At 36.7% G+C, this 26,863-nt stretch overlaps 1 protein-coding gene across 2 annotated transcripts in view; it reads left to right on the top strand.

Moving 5' to 3' along the window:
* Window positions 1-26,863, top strand: part of ddr2a (discoidin domain receptor tyrosine kinase 2a) — a 38,330-nt gene that overhangs the window by 4,094 nt on the left and 7,373 nt on the right. For both annotated transcript variants that reach the window (XM_026933562.3, XM_026933561.3), the window contains exons 2-7: window positions 9,482-9,589; window positions 20,673-20,775; window positions 20,887-21,118; window positions 22,021-22,168; window positions 23,977-24,079; window positions 25,963-26,146. In XM_026933562.3, the coding sequence (XP_026789363.1) occupies window positions 9,484-9,589; window positions 20,673-20,775; window positions 20,887-21,118; window positions 22,021-22,168; window positions 23,977-24,079; window positions 25,963-26,146 (876 nt within the window). In that variant the 5' untranslated portion in view covers window positions 9,482-9,483. The remainder of the gene's footprint in view (window positions 1-9,481; window positions 9,590-20,672; window positions 20,776-20,886; window positions 21,119-22,020; window positions 22,169-23,976; window positions 24,080-25,962; window positions 26,147-26,863) is intronic.

Here is a 26,863-nt window from a genome sequence, read left to right as displayed (position 1 = left end):
GTAAAAATATCTACAATGCTATGTTAGTTGTCTTTGGGGGAAATAAAAGCAGTTTCAAATGAAAATCACATGTTCCCTTCTTGTTTACGGCTAGATAGGAATGTATGACTATGAGCTCACAGAGCATGTGGAAAAGGCATACAGTATCGATAAAAACAATAATAAATAAGTCATTTTTAAAAATCATGAGTCAAACAATATACTCATGAATTAGTTAAATATAAATGTATGAAAATTATAAAAATAAAAATCATTAAATGTATTTATATCAACATAAACGTTGTTAAAGTATGTATAGGGCTTGTGTTCCTAATGTTCCTAATAAAGTGCATTTTTCTGGCTTTCTCAAGTGCGTTTTAATAAGCTATAATCGTAGTAAAGTGTGTTCATGTGCTCACTGAGATGTTTCGAGGCACCTCTGCTGTTTTAAGAGCTTTAAACAGTCTAATAGCTGAGGCCCACAACTCACTTAACAGGAACTACTGCATATAATACAATAATACTATTATATTGCTAAATTATGCGATTGTATGATGGCTTGTGATATAGTAAAACACACTGGGTGAACCTGTCATGTGACATTGTTTAAGCTCTGCCTGCGTTATTTTGATCAGAATGATTTACAGAAAGATTGCTGCGCATGGTTTCACATAGACACCTACATATAGTATTGTAGGGTGCCAAAACTCACCCTTGCTTCAGTGGATAATCTCACATGGAAGCCTAAGAACTGCTGCTGTAATCATAAAGACTATGATACTCAAACTGAACCTACTTAACACTCTTAGTACTGTTTGAGTTTACAGCATACAATTGTGGAAGAGTAATGATTTATAACCTCACTATCCAGGTCACCCTGGTTCTTCTGAAGATTCCTTCTTCTTGTCTTCTGAGGAAGTTTTTCTTTCCACTGTCTCCACTGGTTTGCTCATTAAGTATATAAATCTACATCCAGATTTATGGAAAGCATTGTATATTGTTAAAAGCATTATACAATTTAAGCTGAATTTGCATTTGTTAGATCTGATGAACCTATGAACCCATATAAACATCACACAGCGCACAGTGAAATGACTTGATATAGCATTCATTTTTCATGTTGCATCCTCACTTGCAAAGCCAAAACTGCACTAACAAGTTACAGGTCAAATTTTGCTCATCTTTACTTACTTCAGAAGGTCTAAAATCAGGTTTATTTGTGTCCTTCTTCATGTCATCTCTATGTAATCCTGAAACTACAGGCTTCTACTGCCATCATGGTAATTATACTACTGGTACAGATATGACAAGAGTTCATACATGGTCTGAAATGAGCTAAAATTAGGCTGTGTTTGTCTCTGGCACAAATGAAAAGGCCACGTTTCAAGAGCCCTTCACTGTCATTTTCGGGTCAATTAGTAGAATTACAGTGCAGTGAGGGCCCTCACTTTGCAGCACTCCCAGCTGCCTGCACTCTAATTGCAAACACATTTTATAAACCATGAACCATGCTGTGAGTCAACAGATAACGGCTGCCTTAAAACCCACCTGCATTTCTCAAAAGCGTTTTTTATACACTGACAGCATACCTTTAGTTATTCAAGCATGACTACTGTTATTTAAAGCTGTATTCAGTGATTTTGGAATATGTTAGAAATTCAAAATACAGCCCTTCAAAGCTAGGCTAGAATGTATGAATGCTAGTGGAAGAGGCAGAGATTACTGATTCAACAAAATGACTGACGGCCCTTTATTCTGATTGGTTGGATGTTGCTAGTCCACAATTTGTTTTTTTTTCCCATTTACCATCTACAGGGCCCAGAGTTTGTCCTCTGAACAGATATTTTTTCAGTAGGTGCCAGAATATGAGGAGAACTTTGTCAAATATTACAAAAAGTGACCTAAATTTAAAAAAAAAAATGCTGACTCTGCCTTTAATACATTATTGGAAGATGGCACTGTTTATCATCCAGCTGCTTTGGATTTATATATTTAGTGCCTAATGATATTAGGAGGAAATATCCATCTTCACAGTACATAGTGCTTATGCACTGGACATTATGCATAGGGTATATATTCTTTTTCTCTCACACAGGCACCGACACTGACCTGCTCGTTTCCATGAACCTAAATGACAAACCTAAAACCTAAAGCTCAAACTTTTTAAAAATAAATTTTAGGGAACCTTAAAGACATTTCACCTGTATTTAGCCTGTTTGTCACTAAATAACAAACATGACTATGAGCTCAGTGGTTTGAAAATTGTTGACCCATAGAAAAATCGACCCAGTTGGAGGCATAATGCTTCATAATATTTAAAAGAACATGAGAGTTTAATTGAATAATAATAATAATAATAATTAAGGATTAAGACAGATTCAGTTCAATGCTGAATTCCAGTTTAATATGGAAGCAGCGGTTTGATTTGGAAAAACATCTCTAGCTGTAAAGACGCACTGACAACTTCCTGTGGAATCTCCATTGCTGAGTCAGCTACAGAGGATGGTGCAAATAGGTGTGAACATTTACACAGCAAAACAGAATGACAAAAGAATTGCATCTGTCCTGCTCAGGTACTCGTTATTTAGTGACAACGGGATTAATTGGTGATGCAGTAAAAAGTAAACATCACCTCACCACTTCCTGACAAAACTGGTTTAAAATTGCGATGCTCAAAGCAATGCAAGCAGTTAAGATGTTTCTGGCAACTCCCTTAAATGATATTTGGTCAAAGTTCAGTGGGTGCATTTTATGTATGAATGAAGATACAGAAAAACAGCCAAGGAATGTGACAAAGCAGTGCAAATATCCAAAGTCCAATCACGTGTTTCTGGGACATTAAGGCATTAGTGAAACTAAAAAACACACAGGAAAGACAGAGAGGAAAAAATTGAGAAGGAAGGACACTAATGTGCTGTTGTCCATCTGAATATGTAACATCAACTAAAATTTTATTTTGAGATTACTAGTTGTGTATTTTACCATTATAGTTACTACTTAGTTGTAGGAAGAAGTCATTGTAATGCAATTAGTATTAAGTCACTAATCTTGACACTGAAATCTGAAATTTTGAATGATAAACAAGACAGCATATGTTTCTTAAGAAAATTAATGCCATTTCAACATCATTAAAGTAACTGAAGTACTATGTCTTTGTCTTTGAAGTACTATGTCTTTGTATACTGCAAGTTTTGTTGAGATCAGTGCAGTCTTTTGTGTGTCAAGTGCGCCTCACTGGTATTAAAGTTAAAGCCTCACTGGTATTAAAGTTAAAGCCGAGTTGCCAGGCTTTCTTCATTTTGTTGAATTGAGTCATGACTAGGGGTGGAGCGCAATGACACTATCTGTATCTGTATCTGTTTACTGCTCCAAATATCCATACTAGTATCTGTATTCAGAGATAAACCCAAACTACACATGGCCTACACTGGGAGGGTTTTTTCTTCTTTTTTAAAAATTAAATACAGAACCACTGGCGAAAACCCAGGAGTGAAATGCCAGAATAATTAGTATCAACTAAAGATGTGGGCAAGTCTGTTTTTAATCCCGCTCTTGCAGTTATTATTTTTCTTTGTATCTGCCCATGATCTAACAAATATAATTGGTTCCCAAGATAAAAACAAACAAGTAGCCTAATTTAAACCACCAAAAAATAACTAAGGATGCTAAAAATGTTCATGTTAATGAAAGTGATCTTTATTTTTCTGTGGATTACGTTTTTTTTTTTTTTTTTTTTTTTTTGACATCCCATAGGATCCCAGTCCTGATGCACACCTCTCAATTATTCTCAACCAGAACCTTTCTGGAAAGCTTTCTTTTTTAAAAAAATAATTAAATATATATTTATATATGTATCTGTATTTCTATCTGTTCCAGATAAAAAAAATTCTATTCCAGATAACATATTCGTATTCAGTTATATCCCCAGTCATGCCTCAAGTCCACTCCTCTGCAACTTTGCTGTCTGCTCATCTGCAAGAAAATTGTTATAAGGACATTGGTTTTATTTGAAACAGAGCTCCAATTTGTTTTCCATTTATCAATGTTCATTCCTTTAATATCTTTGTGCTAATAAAGTATATTGTTTTATTTTAATATTAAATATACTTACAGTGCACACTCATTTCAGATTTGGCCCAATATGGTGTAACATCTCAGCATTAGTGTCTTAATGTGATCAACATTTACTCTCTCAGCTTTCTCGGATGTGTGAAGCAATAGCGTGAGAGGTATGTTGACTGAAGCACTCATACAGATGGAGTGAACTGTGTGCTTGTTCTCTTCTCCATGCAGCACTCAGTGGGCAGTATTAAGTTTTGGGATCTTGCAAATCCAACTTTATTGACTTTGCAGGGGTTCTAAGAGGGGTAAATCACGTAGTGTATCACTGGTCCTCTGTTGAGGACTGCTATAAGGCTCTCTTCGATTTGTTGATTGCTTCTGCTCAGCACTTCTGCTGTTTGCTTGATAGTATTTTTTTCAGTCATTACATTCTAGGCCTTATTAAAGAAAGCACACATTCATGTGTACATTTACAGCATTTGACAGATGTCCTTATTCAGATCAACTTACAAAAGTCGAAACAAAAATATATCCTCAAGTTCCTCTAGTACAAATAGGTCAGAGCATACTAAGCATTACTATCAAGCTAAAACCCTGGTAGAGAGCAGTTAGTACAACGTATCAGAGCTATGGTATAGCTTTGGAAAAGCAAGCTACACTGTGAAGATGTCTAAAGGTGTACATTTTTAAAATGTCCCACATAGTTGTAAATGATTGTTTTGTTATACATTTTAAGGTGTACTCAGTGATTTTAGCAAAGGCTTGGCATAGACCTAGCCCTTCCATTTAGCGTTCTAAATCTAGTGCATAGAGGAGGCCTGAATGCTATTTTGCTGAATTGCAACATAGTTGGAGCTTGATAAATTGACAGGAAACATGATTGACAGGCATAAAGAGATGCCTCCATGTCCTGCTTTGTTGGATCATGGATCTTGGATAGCCAAGAATTAATTTCAGGGGTTGAGGAAATATACTAAATAAAATCACTATGTGATCTGTATAGTTATATCTAAAATATTAGATATACATATTTTGGTTGGATGTCAGACAGTTGTAGGAGCTGAATTTGTTATTTAATCATTTAAGGCACAATCTAGCATCAGCCATGTTGATAACCATAAAATACCTTCCACTGAAAATGATGATGATAGTATTAGGGGAAATTACATCTTATAAAAACATTTCTGTGCTTCTTTTTCTCCTCCTGCACGTCCTTAGCTGGTATCTCAATTTCCCTGAGCTGAGAGTGTAGCTAACTGGTTAGTAGCCTTCAAACAGAAACAGGGAACAGGAATGATCCTGATTGATTAATTCTGTCATAGCAGCTAGTAGCCAATACAATGTGATGGAAGTATTGTGAAGGAACGGGTTCATGTTCATGATGTTTGGAGTGGTTAAACATGTAATTGTAATGCTCTGTTTACCTTTTAAACATCATTCCAGATCAATTACTGCACAACATGTTATATGACATGTATAGAATCAGCTGCGCTTTATGTGTGTTATGTTAACCACACGAATAAATCGGAAAAACCAAAATCAGAAAAACCAAAATCCCCCATAGCTACACTTCTGGTCTATGTTTTGTTTTTCCTCTCATTTACAAAGCCTAAAGTCTCTCCTTTGAGCAGATGTTTTTATTGAAGCTGTTAATATATTAGGAGAACTTATAAAATCACTGACCCCACCTTTAAGAAGTATGAAAATCTGTCTAAACTGCAGGCGTAGAAGAAAATTCATATTTTTGAGGCGGAAATATTCGGGCAAACGGGCAAAAATGTGCAAACCTGTCACAACTGCCTTTATATATATGTCGACTTTCCAATGACGTCCAGAACTGCAATTATGTCTAACATTATGTATGATGAGAAAAACACGCGTTCTCTAAAGTAAGGGTTTAATAGGTTTTCATCTTGAGCTAACTGGTTTATTCATGACAGCTTCATACTGAACTAACCACAGACATGCACGCTCTCACCATGGCTTTTCAGACTGAGTCTCTCATTACTGTTCCTGGTGTGCTCTGGATCCTGCGTCGTCCATAATCACTCCCATCTGCGATTTTGTAAAAGCTCTTCGTGAACCATGACGATAGGCACGATCTTGGTGGACCGGCACAAATTACAGTGCCACATTTTTTAAAAGAATCATTTTTCATAGATCTGTATACATGATTGCAACAAGTACCGGAGTGAACTGGATGACCTTTGTCCATTCCCTCTGTCTGGAGTTGGAGTTTAGTTTTAAAATAAGAAGCTGTCTTTTACATAGAAATACTGTCAGAGGTTTGGAAGTGTCGTAGAGCAGCTGTTGAGATGCAGAATGACTTATGAACAATCAGATAGGGAGGGAGAGGGAGAAGTTATACTGGATGGTAGATATTGAGATATTTGGAACAGGGCTTATTTACTAGTCTGTTCAAGCATTCTTTTCATTTTAAAATACAATCTCTGCCCAATTCTATAACAGACGTATGATAATATGTATTCCTCCATGTCAGATTTACAAAGAAGATCATCTAACAATAGACTTAAGAAGGAAAATTATGTTCTCCTTACGTCATTAATCAGCGTGATTTGGGTTTGTGCAGAAAATGAGTGATGTAAAAAGGTGAAGAACCAGTTCTGTCCACATGATGCATTCTTAACTGGGACTGCCAAAGCAGGAAACAGTCCGATTTCCACATGTTCAGTATATAGGCCACTCCTACGCAGCACTGAGAGCACAGTTGTGTTTGGCTGCTGCTGAATACTGTGGGAGGAAGAAAAACTCTCCTTAGCTATCTAGCAGAGCCCCACATTCCTGCTGTTTTTCAGACACTCAACCTTTACACTAGAGTTATACAACGCTCATAAACACTGCTGGGCTTGTGTAAACATTCTGCAGTAGGAAACCTTGATATATCACCTAGTAATGCATTACAAAGAATGGTCAGTCAGATTAAAAGGATTTTTAGATTGAATCTATAAAAGACAGTTTAACTACACTCTTAGAAAAAAAGGTTTCTAGCATCTAGCTTCTAATGGGATCTTTGTTTGTGTCTCTGGAGAACATTTAAAGTTTCAGTGTAAAACCCTGCAGCTTTCTCTCTCTCTCAGAAGGTTTCAGGTACAATTGTTATAGATGACTAACATAACAGAACACTTTGTCCTACAGGGTGACATAGCATAAATATATTTTGCCTACGCAATAGTCAAAATTGAAGAATAACATGCATTACTTTTAACAATAACTATATTTCTTGTGACTAGATAAAATCAGGCCTGAAGAGGTTAAAATCAAAATCTGTTTAATAAAAAAAATAAATAAATACAACTCAATGCATTATTAGATCATTTATAAATTTATTGTAGGGTTAATGTGGAACCTTATAACTTTCAAGAAAAATCTCTTGCTAGAAGAGATCTCTAGAAAGCTAGAAACCTTATCCATCCACATGCATTTTCTCTAAAAGTCAGACTGAGTGTTTCAAGATTTAATTTGGCCTTTGCAAAATACATACAGTCACAGCTGACATGACTTTGGAGTATACATGGCAGAGTTATATAAAAACATCACAATTAGCTGCCCAGTTCAAGTCTGTAATTTTCCTATTTACTGTGCCTTGTAGACTTACATAACCCACTATGAGCAACATGTGTCCACGCCACAAAAATGAGATTGTAAAAGTGTAGCAAACACCAAAGTTGTTTAGAATCCAGTTCAGTGTCTGTTTCTCATAGTTTCCATGACATTGAATGGAATTTTAGGAAGCAAAGACTGTACAAGCTACTGAAGTCTCTAGATATAGCAAATTAAATTAGGGGATCTGGTCATACATGATTTACGTATTCTGTATTTTAGGTTAAAGACATACAGGATGTGCTGGATATATTTTGCTGGAGCTTTCTGCACTTGTAAATCATTTTCTGTTGTTGTGGATAGTTCCACATGGATACCCTAAAGATGTACACTTCCCAACAGTTTATGACCAAGTCTCACCCTTGCTTCAGTGGATAATTCCACCTGGATACTGTACATTTGTACCCAATTACTGCTGCTGTAATCATAACAACTGTCCTGGGCTCATCCCAGGACTCATGTCATCTCAGGAAGTTTTTCCTTGCCACCGTCACAGCTGACTTGCTCGTTATTGTCAGGTGGCGGAGATTGCGACAGTTGCAGGTAGTTTCCTTTGTCTAAACAATGTCAACAAAATCCAAATAGACAAAAACAGGGTCAAGACTCAAGCAGAGGTCAGGCAACATGCAACAGGACAATATAGGCAAAAGGCAAACTCCTAAACCAGAACACAGACTCAAGGCTTGGCAAATGACAGGTACAGGACACTGAGCATATACTTCACAGTTAAACAGAGGCTATGAGTGTGTATATATAGGGTAGTGAGGTGATTAAGTCCAGATGTGGGCAATCAGTATGATGGTGCACTTGATCATGTGGGTGGCCACGTTTGTAGGCCACGATGCAGGTTGGGAACTGTGGTTTTCGGTGGCCTTGTGTGTAGATCACAATGCCGAGTCCATTTTTGACGTGACAATTATGGATCTAAATCTATACCTGGATTTCCGTAAAGCTGCTTTGTTACAATGTTTTTTGTTAAAAGTGACATAAATGAAATATAAATGAAATTGAATCCAACTTTAATCACTAGATTCCCAGGTTCTTGATGAGAATGACATTGAGAATGACTCAGCATTATTTCTAATTCTTATAGTTCTAGGAATATTTTTGGTTCAAAGAAAATTTCTAGATAAACAGTAATACAGGTGATTTCCCTAACCATAGCAGTTAGAAATGTTCTATAAATATGCTGTAAACGTCATCTTTTATTTGTATGGTAAACATTAGCTAAGATTACTTGGCATTAAGAGAAGCTGAATACAAACTAAGCAGGGGACACTAAGTGAGTCATGTGGTGGTGGCTTAGACATTACCTCAGCTGGACGAAGCCCACTAGGCCAGTGATGTGGCACACACTCTTAGAAAAAATGACCTGTTTATAATTAAAATGTATTAATAATTTTCCAACACCTAATTGCGCCATCCATGAATTTACTATATTGGTCGGTCCATTTACCGTAATAAATCTAGACCTCGTAAGTGGTTTTCTGGGCTGAGATAATGGACCAGTTTTGTCCACACTGGTGTGTGTCGGTTGACGTACTCTCACCATTTTGTTCTGAGAAGCAAAGCTCCCTTGGCTGTGGTGTGAAGAATTACTGGAAATTCCACCAACTATTGCAGGCAATTACTGCAGCTTTATTGTCTTAAATAAAATCATGGTTTTAGTTATTTGTTTTACCATTAAATGTATCTCATGTATTGGCACCTTCATACCTTATATAATAAGGCGGAAATGTTGCAACAGTGTTCTAGTGTCCTAATATACTTTTTTGTCCAGCATTAATTTGATTCCACTGATCTATGTTTACTTCTCCAGGAATGAAGGCCAGGTCTCGATTTGAGATGAACCACCTTTGGAAGATCATCTTTCCCCTATCACTTCTTCTGTACCTCTCAGGGAATGTAAAGTCCCAAGTAAATCCAAGTAAGTCAAGTTTTTCTCTCCTTTAAGAAGTAATAAAAAATATGTAGGGATGTGCTGTTACATTGCCCTGTGAAACAGCATGAGCAGCAGTTTGAAAAGATACAGTTGGCTGGCCTCGTGTGTCTCGGAGGAACTGTATGTTAGATTTCACCATTTTGGTAGCTGTCGTATGATAGGGGAGTGCTGGCTGGTGGGTGGGAATTGGCAGGTGACCAAACTGGGGAGAAAATGGAGAGGAAAAAGCTATAGCTTTACCTTTGACTGTTCCAAAGCACTGACACTGGAGACTCCTAAAACCAAAAATGCTAAATAAACAATTACATCTCCTCAAATAAACTTAACCACATCAACAATTACACTTTTTAAAATCTGTTTATGTGGAGTGTCCAGCATACAAGTCTCTGCACAAGTTGTTACCTGTTAGTTTGCTAGCTAGCACTATTGTCAGAGCTGCTGTTATAGAAAATTAATCAACGTCTTCCGACCAATCAGAATTGAGAATGCAACAGAGCTGCAGTATAAGGTCTTTCTTTTATTGTGCTTTGTTAAATGCCTATGTGAACTTTGCTGGAAATCATTGTGCAAAGTTCCCTGTGTTGTAATGAAATTGCACATCTTTCCATATTGTTAACTGATCTTATAGCTTTAAATTCTGTTTACTTTAGGGCACGTCCACTAATCAGGTTTGGAAGTGGTGTTATACATGAAACTTTCTAGGATGCTTTGATCCAAGCCTTTCTACTCAGGCTCCTTTTCACCAGCATGGGTGGTTTGTGAGGAGGAAAGTGTGATGTCAGTGTGAGGTTCAATTATATTTTACAAGGAAACCAGAACAAACCACATGCTAGGCACTGATACAGTAGGGACAGAGGAAGAAGATGGGGAGACCGCTGGCTGATCACAGTCTCCTCAAGAATGAAAATCACACCATGTTTTACTTTAGTGTCAAGAAGTTCATTTAGATGTTATAAAGGTCATTTTTGCAGTTAGGGCACATTATAGAGACGTACGTAGAAGCTTGGCAGTGGAATGCATGTGGAATGTGTAGAGCACTTTATTGGTTACATTTACAGCTGTGTTACATGCTGCTTTATGGCATGTGAGAGGGATAAATGTGCACTTCTTTATACTGATTAACAAGAGGGTTTAATTGTTGCCTCATTTGGCAAGCGACCTAAAGTTTAGCACATTTCAAGGGAAAGAAGTAGAAAAATGGGGGCTCTCCATTCTCCAAGTGTCCATGGATGGTGTTCAAAGAATTAGGATACAAAATTAGACACAAAAAAATAGCAAAACAAGGCATTGCAGTGAAGCTAAATGATAAAAGAGATGGTCTTGAAACATTTCTACACCATCTACAAAAAGAAACTTTATACCTCTATGAGCTCCTACCATCCCAAACCACAAACTGGCTAGTTAACTGCTAACCAGCTTGAGAGTGGAATTTTAGCATCGTAATGTCGATGTGGATTGTCATATTCTTAGCAACATATCATACAATAGTATAACACTCATGATTTTGTTCATCACTAACATTAGGTAAGAAAGCCAGCCAGATAGATAGCTGCTAGTAAACTGGTGCACATTTGTCAGAGGTTAGTACAAGAGGGATTTAAGTTATGGAGATGCAATTTGGATCATCATATTCTTAGTGACTTAGTGAAGCTAATCTTGTCAAAATATAGCGTAAAAAGCAGAATAATTTTGTTTATTTGAAACACTAGTTGTAGCTAAGTAAGGTGGCAAGCTAGCTTTAGACACACGTTCTGTAGCAATTCTGAGAAAATACTCTTTTAAATGGAAAATATGTCAACTTTTGTTTATTTTGAAGCAACAGCAATAGCTAAGTGAGGTAGCTAGCTAGCTTTAGACACAAGTTCTGTGGACATACTAAGAAAAATACCTGTTTAAATTATACAAAAAATGTCAACTTTTGGTTATTTGAAACAGTAGCAATAGCTAAGTGAGGTAGCAATCTAGTTTTAGACACAAATTCTATTGAAATACTGAGAAAATACCATTTAAAATGGAAAAATGCCAGTGTTTGCAGTGATACCAAGTTTAACCCAAAGACCTATCTATATAATCAGAATCAGTCCTTTAAGAGGAATTAACAAAAAAGCGCTTTTGAGTTCTTGGTTCTTTAATGGCTTTATTACTTTCCGTATGATTTTATCTCATGTAGCAGAATGCCATTCTCAGAGTCTGCCTGTTTTTTGTTTTTTTTTAATAGCGTGTACAAAGTGCATTTTTTCCCATAACTGTTATGCAATTTCAGAGTTTTTGAAACACACACAGCAGTTCACAGAGCCAGACTTAATTGTCTGCTTGTCAGCTTGGAGTCATGGATGCATATTTGCCCAGTAATCTCGGAGTTATCCATAGCATTAAAACAAAGGAACAATAGAAAACTATCTCTTAACTCTCTGTGGTTTTATGGCTCTGTGTCATTTTGTGTCTGCGTCTCTCCAGTTGGTATCCTCTAATTGTATTGCTAAACCAGGCTCTGGATCATACTGCACTCCTCTGTGCTGCTGAATCCCACTGCTTCCCACAATCCCAGAGTTCTGAGGACATGGCCTGCCAGACACCGACATTTTACTGTGGTTATAGCAATTCTTTGCATATGAATGAGAGAGTAATGCTTTCTATAGTTATAGTTTGTATCAATTCAAATCTAAGATTAAAAATTTCCAGAAAGAAACTGGAAGGGCTCTGTATGTTGTGGTATGTTGGTTCCTGTATCTAGGAATGCCATTTTAAAAAAAGAAGAAACTCAGTTAATAAAGAACATGTTCTGAGAAAACTGGTTTGCAGTGCATGGCATTGTTTTAAAAATGTGATGTAATAACAAACAGTTTCACAATATTATTAGATTGCTGCACACACAATGGGCCTCATTTATCAATGTTTTAATAAAATCATGTGTAAATGTTTTTGTAGGCCAAATTGAACTAAAATGCCAATCATCCATAAATTACTGTAGTCAGCTACCATAGACACAACTCTTGTTCACATTAGTGAGTCTCCTTATAGGTAAATTTACACAAACTCAGGAGCTCTCATAGGATATGAACCTAACTGGACTTTCATTAACACCACATTTCACCACGTGTTCCTGTTAACAATTTTTATAAATAAATTCACTTGTAAACAGCTTGATCAGTGAGACCCAATGTTATGCAAATGCTTGTGTTAACATTTGGTGACAACTAAAAAATTTCATAAACATTATACAAAAATTATCTAAAAAATTTTACAGATTCTGGAAATGTAGTGTTCAGAAAAACTGATGACCTGAAATTATTAGATGTTTATGATCCCTTCCCTCCTGGATGTGTGATTTTAAACTATTATAAATAATGTGTAGAATAATAAATAGGTTAATATATTTTTCAGTAAGTTAAGGTTACATACAGTAAGTTTAGGTTATATATTTTACAGTAAGTAACTAGTAAACTAGCTCACAGCAAATAGCTAGTGAAATAGTTCTTAATAAATAGCTAGTGAACTAGCTCACAGCAATTAGCTAGTGAACTAGCTCACAATAAATAGGTAGTGAACTAGCTCACAGTAATTAGCTTGTGAACTAGCTCACAGTAAATAGCTAATGAACTAGGCCACAGTAAATAGCTAGTGAACTAGCTCACAGTAATTAGCTTGTGAACTAGCTCACAGTAAATAGCTAATGAACTAGGCCACAGTAAATAGCTAGTGAACTAGCTCACAGTAATTAGCTTGTGAACTAGCTCACAGTAAATAGCTAATGAACTAGGCCACAGTAAATAGCTAGTGAACTAGCTCACAGTAATTAGCTTGTGAACTAGCTCACAGTAAATAGCTAATGAACTAGGCCACAGTAAATAGCTAGTAAACTAGCTCTCATTTGTCATAGGTAGTTTCAATGTCTGAGTTTTGGATTTGCCTCATATTCTTGATATTTTTTCTTGGCATTTAAAGTATACACCTTAACAAGTTAGCTAGCTAGATTAGCACACAGGTTCAATGTCTAAAAAGGTACCACATTGTTTCTTTCAAGGACAAATCTAGCCTGAATAACTTGAATATTAATCTCTATAATTAAAATGTGATCTTCAATGGTGTCCAATTTCAATATTTAGGCCCCCTTGTGATGGCAATGTGGCACAAATACGCTAACTTCTCACAGGAATAATGAAATTAAAGGACCAACTAATAAATTATCACCAGAATTGCTAAGCACATCACAAATATTTCAATATAAACTTATTTAATGTGTCTCAGGGTGGACGTTTCCTTGAATAATCCACATAAATAGGCATAATAGGTTCAAAGCCATGAAGCTTATTTTGCTAGCTCCGTGAAGCTCTCTGGTTTAGCCTCTGCTTCTTTTTTAAGTGGATAACTGTAACTCTTAACAGATTTTACTCTGTGTATACAGTATAATTAAAAGAGGATGAGTTAACTGTATAAATTCAGGGGTACTTGAGAAAGTAAAATGCTTATTGTTGTTAGAAATGGAATATAATTAAATGTAACACCAGTGGATGGATATTAACTAATTATGGTACACAGCTGTTGAGTGGTGATATTTGGTGGATTATAAAGACCCATAGAAGCTCTCAATAGACTAGGATCCACCAGTCAGTATGTCAAGTCTGTGTTTGGCTGCACCTCAGTTTCCTGGGAGTGATGAGAAGCTGTGACCTTGCTTTGAGTTTATTATTTAATGTACGAAGAGAGAAAGTTCGACCATTCACAGTGGATTCAGCAATCAGGCTGGAGTCTGTGGCTAGTGCATACCAGACATTTTGACAACAGGAAAGTACATTGAATCGGGTTCGCTTTCTTTAATTTTTCCAGAAGCACTGTGAGATTTCCAGAGTCTTGTTGTGCAGCTCGTACTCCACAGAAGCAGAGTGATCCTCATTCTCACAGCTGTGGTTGCAGAGGTTAAACCAGGAATAAAGAGAAGAATAAAGAATAAGTGTGTTACTGAGAGAAGTACAGTATAATTTTCACAAGTTAATCTTCCTTAGATATTTTTTACAGAAAAGTAATGGAAGCCTATAGCCTCCAATTAGCTCCATGTAAACTATGTGCCATAATCAACACACTGTGTCAAGCTGCACTGAATTGTGTAATCCTACATAGGCCTGGTTTATATTTATTGCCTGACTGCACATGCTTGTGTAGACACAGCGGCAAGATGAGCAGCAGCTTTCACATCCTCACATTGGGTACCTTTTATATATCTAGAGAATTAAAAGTGATATCGAGTACATGACAGAGGCAAAATATTGCTGACTGACAGGCTTCCATATCAACCAGTAAAATGTTTCATGATTTCATACCAGAAGCTTAGAAATGTTAACCACAAAGATAAGCTCTGTTAGTTTCTCTATAACTTTTTGCTGCTGTCATGAGTTCATGTTCATGCTAAACATTCTCTCTCCTCTCACTAATTTTTTTATAAAACTTAAGAAAATTGTGTAATGTATCATTATAAAATGAAATATAAACTAAAATTCCTATTTTAAGACTTTTTCCTTGGACAGAGGGCATGTTTATGTAGTCAGTCGCCTCACTTCCGGGTTTGGTCGGCTGTCGGAAAGTTCCCAAAACTCTGACTCCGAAGTCAAATTTTTTTCTCAGTCAGAAGGTATGAAATTTCTTTTTCCCCACAGCATTACCCATGACTTTCAGAAGATTATGAACTCACACAGACTCCAGGAATCTCTGTTTAAAAGATTTAGGATCTCTCAATGTGTGGCTGCGCCTATGTTTCCTTGAATGATTTTCAGCCTCTAGTTTGAATGATGCTAATTGATAGCCATAAACTGCAGTTACAACTGCATAGTTCCAATTGAATGGCACATTTTCATCATTTTTCCACTGGTTTGAAAGATATTTTCGATACAAGGCAGCTTCCTGTATGCTGTAATCTCTCTGCGTTCCACCACATTCTCCTGAAATTAAACTGCTGAATATTTTTTTTCCAGTAGCAGGAAAAATGCATTGCACTAGCTATGAGATGTGCTCCAGTGCCAACTTTCCCCTTTTTAAAATTCCCAAGCAGTGTAGTTATACCATGCCCTTTTTCATTTTCTCCATGGAGAAAAGTTAAGAGCATGAGGAGCTGAACGCACTGTATATGTGCAGCATAAATTGAAACCTTATATACCACTGAAACCCAGCTAACAAGATTTGTTTGATTTTATTTATTTTATGACTGTCTGTCAGTGATGCATGACCTTTTGTGAGGGTGTGTATATCTTCTGTGCGTGCTTGTGTGTATTCTTGAGTCATTGAGTATGTTAGTGTGTGTGTGTGTGAGGCATTAGAGCCAGCGGTTAGAAGGCAAACATGGTGAAACAAATGTGCCATTTACAAGACGAGGGCATGAAAAAAAGCTGGCTCACTCAGTGTGTAGGGGGAAAAGGGACACTTGGAGCTAATAGTAACTGCACATAACCCCCTCCTCCAGCACAGAGAGAGAGAAAGAGAGAGTGAGAGGTATTTCTTAACCTTCTCTCCGGAGAATATTTGTACTTTTCCACCTCTGAAGCGTGGGATATTTTTAGCCTCAGTCGCTAAATGCTAGCTCTGCCTGCTTCATAGCCAGGATAAGGTTCCTGCTGCAACCAGCTCCCTTTTCCATCAGGGGTCAGAGAGAGCGCGGGCAAGAAAACAAACTAAGTAAATACATCTATACTACAGTGTACAGCCAAATAAACTTCCTTTATAGTTTTCTGTGAGTGTTTTATTCTTCTTTTAAACTTGGATGTGCCCCAAAAAAGTCTTTCCCCCAATTGCTGAGTCAAAACTGATTATAATCCTATTAAACTTTTTATCATTTCAGTCAACTCACTGCTAGCAGCCAAACTTGAAAAACTATCTTTAGAAATGTACCCGTATTTACTGAAGAACACTGAAATGATCTCATCTTGAGTAACCACTTTATCCTGGTCAGGATTGTGGTGGATCCTAAGCCAATCCCATGCACATGTTGGGAGAATTCACCCTGGATGTGAAGTCATTCCATTGCAGGGCACCAAGCGCACACACACATTCACACCTGGGGACAATTTTAGCATAGCCAAACCACCTACCTGCAAGCTTTTGGACAAAGGAAGAAAGCCGGAGAACCCAGAGGAAACCCACACGAACATGGGGAGAACATGCAAAATTCCGCACAAACAGTAACCAGAGCTCAGTATTGATCCATGGACCCTGGAGCTGTGAGGTTGGAATGCTACTAAAAATATCTAAGGGGCATAAAAACAGATATAAAAATATAAATAAATTTAAGAATTGTTTGCACAAAAATGTATGTTTTCTTTAGAAATTTGATATTCATCCATATTATAATTCATAAATGCATTATATAAGCACAGGTGGTGTTTGGAAAGTGATAAATTCTGAATTAATATAAACCATCTTTAAATGGGTGGCAAATGATAGGAAAACAAGCGTCCTAGTAAGCCTCCAGAACAACTTCAGTGTGCCTTGGAATCAATTCTACTCTCTGGAACTGTACTGGAGCGATGAACACTGTTCTTTCAAAAATAAACTCCCTTATTTGGTGTTTTGATGATGATAGTAGACATATTGGACCAAAGTCTCTAATAGCTGTTCAACTGAATTGAGATCTAGTGACTGTGAAGATCATAGCATATGATTTACACCATTTTCATCCTCATCAAACCATTCAGTTCCTTCTAAGGGGACGAGTGGTGCCAAATTATGCCAGCAAAATAAATAAATGCCCCTGCAGCATAACAGAGTGACCAGTCTTCATTTAATTTGTCTGTAGGCTGACCATTTTAAGTATGTGTGGAAAAACATCCTGCAAAACAAGAGTCAGGACGCCTCTGCCTTTTGCCTCTAGGCTTATTTTATGCCAATGAGCATTCACAAAGCAATGACCTCTGTTCTGTTGAAACACAAACTGTGGCTCATGTGTACAGATTCACCACAGCCCTGTCCCATCTACCAGAAGGTTTTGTTGGGGGATTCAGCTTATGTTGGACAGTATCAGCTTGTCCTGGGCCTCTGAGGTTTCCCCCATCTTGACTTTTTAAGCAAACATTTGGAGGAGAGCCGGAAAAAGAAAAGGGATACAAAAAGTCCTTCTCCACTCTTCTTGCTGTTGCTGGCAGGAGCACAAAGGCTTGCTGTTGTGATGGAGAGGCCATGCGGACTAGGAAAGGGCTTGTGCCCTTCCGAGTGAACTTTTAACATACAGCCCATGACGCATTTAAACATGAGCTTCTAAATTTTCACAAGAAACAAAGAATTTTGTGATGTTAATGTGATTTCATGATTTCAGTTTTGTGCCGTTTTGATACAGTTTTAGCTTTAGTTTTTGTGCTAGTGGCTTTGCTAGTCTCATTTATATATTTTTTTATTCTTTGTGATCTTCATGCAGATCCACTTTCTGCTTGATGGGTTTTCCCCTTGATTTCATCACTGCACAGTTTTAGTATTAGAAACCAAGCATGTACTTTTTACATAAATTAAATTCAAGTTAAATTCACACTCATTTTGTGCAGAAAAACAAAAACAGAAATTAATTTGCCTCTACTTGTTTTATTTTTGTGGATTTTTCCAGACAATTTGTATAGTTTCATTGATTTTTTTATTTAATTTCTGTTTTATTTTTAGTTTCTGTTAGCTTTAACCACCCTGCAGATAGGTCACTCTACTTCATTTATGAGGATTTCTCTCAGAAATAAATTCTGTGTTACCTTTAATGTTACCTCAAGTGTTGTGTTACCTTTAATGCAACAGACATAGTTCTTCCTAATATAAATAAGGAAGAGTTTAAAAGTTATAGCAAGGTTCAGCACTACTGGGAGGGGTTATCATCACCTCATTAATGTATAAATATAGCTACCAATTTAAGTCATGAATACCTTGCATAAGAAAACCTGAGTAGCAAGGGGTGCCAAACACAGAATAGGCAGTGAGGGAAAACAGTTCAGAACTTAGACAACTTGAGAGAATGGCAAGACTTCGCAAAGATTAACTGAAAAACATCTGCTTATATAGTGAGAAAACCAGGAAGTAATTAGGAAATGTGCAACTAAGTCAAATTCTGAAGACACTGACCTCTGCTGGCAGGGAGAGGTACTGTCCTGGGAGAGGTACTGTTGTGACACTTATTCAGTTATTTGTCTTATTCACATTTTATTATTCAGTAACTACCATGAATTATTCACTAACTAAAATGAGAATTATAGGAAAGCTTTATAGTTATGAGAATGAGGAATGTTAGTCTGAGGAAAAGAGTTTTTTATAACCTTCATGCTAATAAGAATTAATTTAGTTAATTCAGCCAGCACTATAAAAGCTCAGACTTAGTCCTTGATGTATTACTGTCCAAAAGCAATACAGTGCCAGTGTAGTGTGTCATCTATTCCGGTACATCCTGCTGCGTGAGAGTTTGACCATACCATCCAGCAGTGGTGCCTCATGCTACAGCCAGACAAATGGAAATGAAGTGTAAAGCTATATAAATCTTCCTCATCCTTCTTGGTTCTGTATTGTAATAATATTGATCAAAGACTTGCCATCATTTGCTTTTAGAGCACACAGGTCCCATGTGTAATAAAATTCAGATTCTAGCTCATAAAAGTTAACAGTTAGCATACCAAGCAACCTTGGTAGTATCAGGATTAAATTACAGAAAAAACCCTAAAAGAGGGTAAGAAAATGTTCTCAGAAGGTGGGCTTACTTTAATCCTGTCCTTGTAAAGACCACACAAGAGGCATGTGAGACTCTGACCGTTGTTTCAATCCAAACCAGGATGTCTGGTGACTGTTCTAAATGGTGCAAGCCAAGAGAGTGCTATATATTTTTAAACTATATTTCTGTAGAGTAACCACAATGTTAGTGGGAGAAAGGGGTGTTTCTCCAGTTTCTGCTCCAACTAAACCCATGCCAGCCCTCAAATGCTTGATTCATTTATTATTAATGCGATTCTGATTTTGCTATGCAGACCTACAGTATCATCCAACCTTAAAATATTGGCTGCTTTACAAGAAAAAACAGCTTCTTACAAAAAGGCATTAAGAAAGTAATGCCTATGCAATTTGTAGGAAGTAAGTTGGTCTTTTAAACAAGGATACACTGTCATGTAACTATGCTAGCTAACACACACCAAAGACTGATATATGTTAGCTAACTTTATGTATGAACCATATTTAATGACAGCATGCCTTATGTGCAATGTGTCATGTCATTTATTTTCACTTTTACCTAACATTTTTTCTTAGAAATCACACCAGCATTATTGCTTGCTAGATAAATTAGCTAACTACAAGTTGGTGTTTTGGTAAATGCTAGTTAGCTGGCTATAACACGTTTGCAAGCTACATAAGCTAGCTAACTATAAATTGGTGTTTCAGTTAATGCTAGTTAACTAGCTAACAACACTATTGCCAGATAACTAAATATTGATGTTTTGGGTAATGTTAGTTAGCTAGTTATCAGCATTATTGCCAGCTAGCTAACATAACTAAATACAAATTGATGTTCCGGTTGCCAGCTAGCTAGGTTAATGTTGCTTAGCCAGCTAATGACACTATTACCAGATAGCAAACTTAGCTAACGACAAGTTGGTGTTTCAGCTAAGGTTAGCTAGCTAACTAACAATTAGCTAGAGGTTCATTTTCAGTGCTGATTCATTTCATTCATGATGAAAACACAATCTCAAAGTGCTTTACATGTACAGGATTACAGGTATTTATGCTAAAAACTCATTAAAGAACCAATGTAAATCACTAATAAACAGACTATATAAAAAAGGAATATTAATCATGAAAAGTTTATTTAACAAGATTCCAAAAACACTGTTCCAGACCGTATAACTGTTCAATAGCATTTACATTCTCAAGAAGCCACACAAAATTAGCTGGAATACCTTTATCTTATCTTTATCTTCAAACTCATGTCACATCGTTTCAACGATCATATCCACATAAAGGTGCTATAGTTATGGATGTTTTACCTTTAAGCGGTTTGGTGACAGAGCTGGAATGATTGATTTTAACTTGTGATGCAAAAAGCATTAACAATAGGCCTTTATATTCGCTACAGGTGTGTGTCGATCCCCTCTAGGGATGTCTGGAAGGCAGATCTTAGATGAAGACATTTCAGCTTCAAGTCAGTGGTCTGAGTCCACAGCAGCAAAATATGGCAGGTAGGACTGTAAAATCTCAATACTTCCTCTTCATCCCAAAATAAACATTCATGTATGATACTTTGGCTTAAACTTCCTGGTCCTCCTGGGTGTTTTTACTTGACTTTGCAGACTGGATTCAGAGGAAGGGGATGGTGCGTGGTGTCCAGAGAGCACGATTGAACCAGAGAACATGAATGAGTTCTTGCAGATTGACCTTCGCTCTCTGCACTTCATCACCCTGGTGGGCACTCAGGGGCGACACGCGGGAGGCATTGGGAATGAGTTTGCCCAGACCTACAAGATCAAGTACAGTCGCGATGGCAGCCGCTGGATCTCCTGGCGCAACCGGCAAGGAAAGGAGGTATGAGCCATAGATACTGCACACATAGTGCTAACATAGACGTAATACCCAAATTGTGCACATAATTTTTCAGACCTCAGGACATTTATATAGGCTTCAGCACTGCCCAAAACAGAGCTGTGAGAGTTTTATCCACTATTCACTAAGAACCTGGCCTTTTTCTTGAACAGTATCCACTTTGATAAGGAGCTCTATTATTTCAGCATTGCTGTCTGAAAATTTGCTGTATGTACAATATTTCATTCTGAAATTCACGTTTTGGGTACAAAACACTATCCCTTGAGGGCAATATTAAATATGTGAACATGACAGCACTAATATATCTTTTGAACTTCATGGCCCACTTGAATCGTCGCCACCTGAATATGGCAGTGGAGTCAGTGGTTCTCAGCTCTAGTCCTGGGAATCAAGTGACCTGTTGTGTTTCCAGTGTTTCCCTTCTAATGACATGCCTGATCTGACTTATGAAGGGCTTGATAATTTGCTAACCATTTAAATCAAACCTTGGCAGAGTTGCAGAACTGCAAGTTCAGAACCCTAGTTCCAAGCTATGTTAGACTATTTCCTCTAATAGTATCTTATATCACAAATAATACATGCTCCACAGCTCTGTAGTATGGCGGTCAGTAAGTGCATAACAAATTAATGTAAACACGTAACACAAAAACAGAACATCAAATCAGAAAACACAACAGCAAGCCCAAAACCACAATGGCAAATTCAGATAGACAACACCCACCCTTTCTGTTTTGAGTTAATGTTGATGCCTTTCTGAATGTGCTGTTGGTTTGTTAATGTATTTTGCACTTACATGCCACAGCACTATAGCTCATTATCATAATAGAGTACTTCAGATACTGTTTATCTCATTATCAGCTGCTGTGTGTTGATTTCTGTTAAAGGTAATTGAGGGTAACAGGAATGCCTATGACATTGTGCTCAAGGACCTGGAGCCGCCCATCATTGCACGCTTTGTGCGCTTCATGCCTGTCATCGACCACTCCATGAATGTGTGTATGCGTGTAGAGCTCTATGGCTGCGAGTGGCTAGGTAATAACACTACACATTGTAGATCTGGGTTCATCTCATTCATAAATTTTAGTAGCACGGAAAAAACACTCATTAAAAAGTTAATTATAATAGTCATGTAGCAGTGATTTGGTTACTGCTATACTGTCAATGCTTGCAAAAGCTGGTTCGTGAAGTTTAATTATTAACCTCACAAACACAGTCTCTGTTTATTTCTCTTGGCAACGATGTCATAGTGACTCTCACGTCTCTCTCATTCCAGGTCATGTTAAAATTACTATCTAGTGAAACATGTCATTAATATTATGGCCTGTAAATATTTCACTGGTATAAAAAGCCCATTTTCATTATCTAGTAGTTGGCTCTTCCATTGTAAATTATTATGCAATTCACTGATAAAGAGTTCAACCTTTTGCCTTCTGCAGTTATCTTTCTGCCTGCTAGACACAAATCCACTTGTCTTAGATAGCAGCCAAGAAATAATAATAATAACTAATTATTATTATTATTATTATTATTATTATTATTATTATTATTATTATTCTGTCTCTGTTCATTAAAACACTTAGCAGATGTAGCCAGCTGTCTTACATGATATCTCCCATGCATACCAACTAACTTTATTTCCTTCCACTGACATCCCTTTGAAATTCCCTTCCATATTATTTTATTATACTTACTTCCTTATTGCAGTTTAGCATTCAGCTCAAGGGTCCAGGTTAACAGTGATATAAAAAAAAGACTACTCGTCATTGTGTTTTATACAGAAAAGTGCACAGTGTAAGAAGAAGAACATCTTTGCTGTTTATTTAAAAAGCCTGCAAACATCACATCTATGTGGCATTAGAAGGTCAGTGGAGGCCTCAATGCCCTGGTCTGGGAGAAAAGCCCTTGTTTTTGACCAACATGTTTTGTTAAATAGGACTATTTTACAAGTATGGCAGATTTATTCAAAAGATACAGGTTGACCTTCGAAAGACACACGTTGCTTTATACGATTGTTACAGACTAACCAGGGTCTCTGAATGGGACAAAAATCAAAAGCATTTTACAGTCAGAAAAAAAAACCTTTGCCACAGAGATTAATTTGTATTTTGCTGGCATGTTTTCTGTTTTCTGGTTTTTTTTTTTGTTTGTTTGTTTTAACATTTTATGTTAGAATTGTAAAGTAGGCCATTATTCTGAATGATAATTTAGCATTTAAAACTTTCAGAATTATTATTTCAGCTTGAATATGTACTTTTTCTTGTAAACCCCTTTACCCTTTTATCAGACTGCAGAGAAATATAAATGAAATTGGGTGATTGAGGGTTCTTCCAGTGGGACAAACCAAAGAGCCCTTAAGGGTCCTAGATTTAACCTTTAAAGTGTGTGGGGGTGGTTCCATGATTGGGGTTCCAATCATGGAATTAATCTTTAGTCTTGGTTTAGTCTTTGTAACTCTTAAAAATGAAACTTTTTAAAATCATTTTTCAAACATCTAAGAATCTAAGCAAATGTAACCATTCAAAAATGTATTAAACCATCTCAGACATCAATCCTACTAGCTTTGTTAATGGCTTCATTTTGTTCTTAAATGAGTAACAGGGCTGACAAATATTTATGTGTCACACATATGTTTCTGTAAAATGAACATACATCACATCCAAAAATTTTGTTATATACCTATTGTATGTGATTTGTAAAAGCTGTTTTTAATTATTCATTTTTCATGTTCATCAGTGGCTCTCAATGATTTTCCCAAAAACACAAATGAAAAAAACATGTTTTCTGTTTTCCTGTTAAAATAATTGATTCCTTTTCCATCATTGTTATCTGTCTGTTTGCAGATGGCCTGGTGTCGTACAATGCTCCGCTTGGCCAGGAGATGATCCTCCATGATCAGGAGGTTTACCTCAATGACTCTGTGTATGACGGTGCCATACTTTACAGGTCGGTTCAATAAAATCTGTTTCTGAAGAGAAGCTTTGGGCTCAGGAAGGAATTGTGCAATGTTGCTTCCTGCTTAATCTAATTTAAGCCAAACAGACTGTAATACTATTGTCCATTTTGAGCTTGTAACAGTAACAGGAAGAACAGCAGGTCTCCGTTTCAGAGCCTATAAACAATAAAGATATTCCAAGCCAGTATTTGTGTTTAATATGTGTGTGTATATTGTGGTTGCAGTCCTCCCACGCTAACTCTGAGTTGTTTGAAACAAGTCTGTGTGGTTTACGGAAAGCTTGGGACAAGGGAAATTGGTTTTAATACACTTAGGATGAAGAAGAACCAGAGTCCCAGTGTTATTGGTTGCCATGACTACAACAAGACACAGAGATGATGAAGGTGGTTTCAATGTTCATGGAAGGATTTGACTCATGTCTTCCTAAATAATGCTTTCCATGAGTGTGTGTATGTGTGCGTTTCTAAAATTGTGTCTTCCTGAACAATGACTTCCATGACAGTGTGTTTGTGTGTGTGTCTAAACAAAATACCACAAAGTACACCCCACATTGTCACAGTCATTAAACCGCTTAATGAAACACCTCTTTTTGAGTGCTGGTGAAGGTGCTGGTGTTTATTAAAACAGTATTGCCCCCTTGTGGCCCAACAGGTCGACACATTTTTCCCTGAACTCAGTGAACTGTAGAGAGCAATTAATATATATAAAAATATTACATCTGATACCTGACAGCATTTTCACAACACAATCTTTATCACTGTATTTTGGTTTGCTAACAGATGGTCAGCAAAACCATAATGTTAAAGTGATCATTTAATAATACTTTTATTTAACATCTTCATAAATAAATTATTCAACACAGAGAAGAGAGGAAAATGTATAAAATTTTAAGGGTGGACAAATCATAAATCTGTTAGTTAGATGACCATACATGTAAAAGCTTTAATTTGCTGCCAGCTCCATATTTTGGTTGTCCGGAAATCTAATAGTAGATAATGTAAATATTATCTATATTAAATACACTATATTAAATATACTGTATGGGGAGTTAGTTAGCTAGTTAAGTGCTTTAATATAGACTAAGGGAAATGAACAAATATACAATCATGTAGCACTTCATGTTGGCAAACAAAAAGTCAGCAAGTCGCTGCTGAATGTTTCGGTTATGAAATGTAATGTTCTCTGCTCCTTCACATAAAAGATACAATGAGTTAGTTTATTGTCTCTCGATATGTTTAACTGTATGATAAGTTTCCACATGCCTGCCTGTTCCTGATTCTGAAAAGACTGCCTGTTATGTGCACATGATAACTAATCCACCTAGTAAAAATCTTTCTGCTGCCGGATGTGTGTTGTGCAGCAGGTGGTGGGATTTGGAAGCATGTACTATAGTTACAGCTTTAAGGTGCATTGTACCACCATGAAGCACATTTAATTTGAACATAACTACATTCCAAATGAATCTTTTGTTTTGAGAAAGTCAGTAAGGAATCATTTTTTGCTCTTTTATGCTTGAGCCTATTTGTCTACTGGGCAACCACAAAATAAACTAATATCCCAGACGTGAAATGCTTGTCCCAGGCACCCAAGCTATGTCCACTTCAGATTTGATATATTTTAACGTCTAACCGACTGCGGTAAACTATCAGAAACATTGGGGATAGTCGGTGTTATAAAAGTATTGGTTATACCCACAATGTATGAGAAAAGAAAAATTTATTACATCATATTATGGTATTGTCCAGTCCAATTTATACATACATTTGCTGAACAGGAGGATAATCATAGCCATAATTGTGTAGTAAAGAGTCCAATGTGCATCAACCTTTCTCACTCTCTCTCTCTCTCTCTCTCTCTCTCTCTCTCTCTGCAGTATGACAGAAGGTTTGGGCCAGTTGACGGATGGTATGTGTGGTCTGGACGATTTTACTCTCAGTCATGTCTACAATGTGTGGCCTGGCTATGACTATGTGGGCTGGACCAACGAGAGCTTCCCCAATGGATATGTAGAGATCATGTTTGAGTTCGACCGAACACGCAACTTCACCACTATGAAGGTTTTGAGACTATGTCATTCATGTGTTTCTTTTTTTTTTTTTTAGCTAATCAGCTTTTGCTATAATTGAGTACACAGTAAGCTGCAGAATTATTGGCACCTTTCAAGAGAATGGGTTTAACTAAGTATATAAAATAAATACTACACACAATGATCCAAACAATTTGAGAACAAATTTACTTTAAATTTTTTATCGTTAATATACAAATATTTTGAGCTATTTTGTTTTTCTCAAAAATACAGGGTACTGTAGACTAGACAGTAGAAATGTAAAATCCTTTTGTGAATCATCATGAATTCTAAGTACCAGGATATTTAAGCCTTAAGCTCATGCCAGGTTACATCCAAACCCATGCAGAAATGTCTGCAGGATGCAAAATCAATCTTTTCCAATAATCTCAGTCCTCTCAGAACTCTTATGGTTTAAAATTCTGTGATTGGATTTGAAGAATCAGCATGCACAAATCACAGAACATAAAGGAGCTTAAAATGTTCTGCATGAAGGAGATACTCTCCAAGTAAATCCAAATGTTTTAGACTTAACGGGAAGGGTGCAGTTCTGTTATTCGCACCAGACAAGGCTTCATCAAAAATAATAGTAATAATAAATAACATTATTTATATAGCACCTTTCATACATTTAAAATGAAGCTTAAAGTGCTGTTGTAGTTTTGGACTAAAAAAATAGTCCAGAAATAAAATAGTAAAAGAGAAAATA

The sequence above is a fragment of the Pangasianodon hypophthalmus genome, chromosome 2, assembly GCF_027358585.1.
Source record: "Pangasianodon hypophthalmus isolate fPanHyp1 chromosome 2, fPanHyp1.pri, whole genome shotgun sequence".
In the NCBI taxonomy this organism is placed as follows: domain Eukaryota; kingdom Metazoa; phylum Chordata; class Actinopteri; order Siluriformes; family Pangasiidae; genus Pangasianodon; species Pangasianodon hypophthalmus.
The sequence above is the reverse complement of the archived record's forward strand: the minus strand, read 5'-3'. Positions and strand labels throughout refer to the sequence as shown.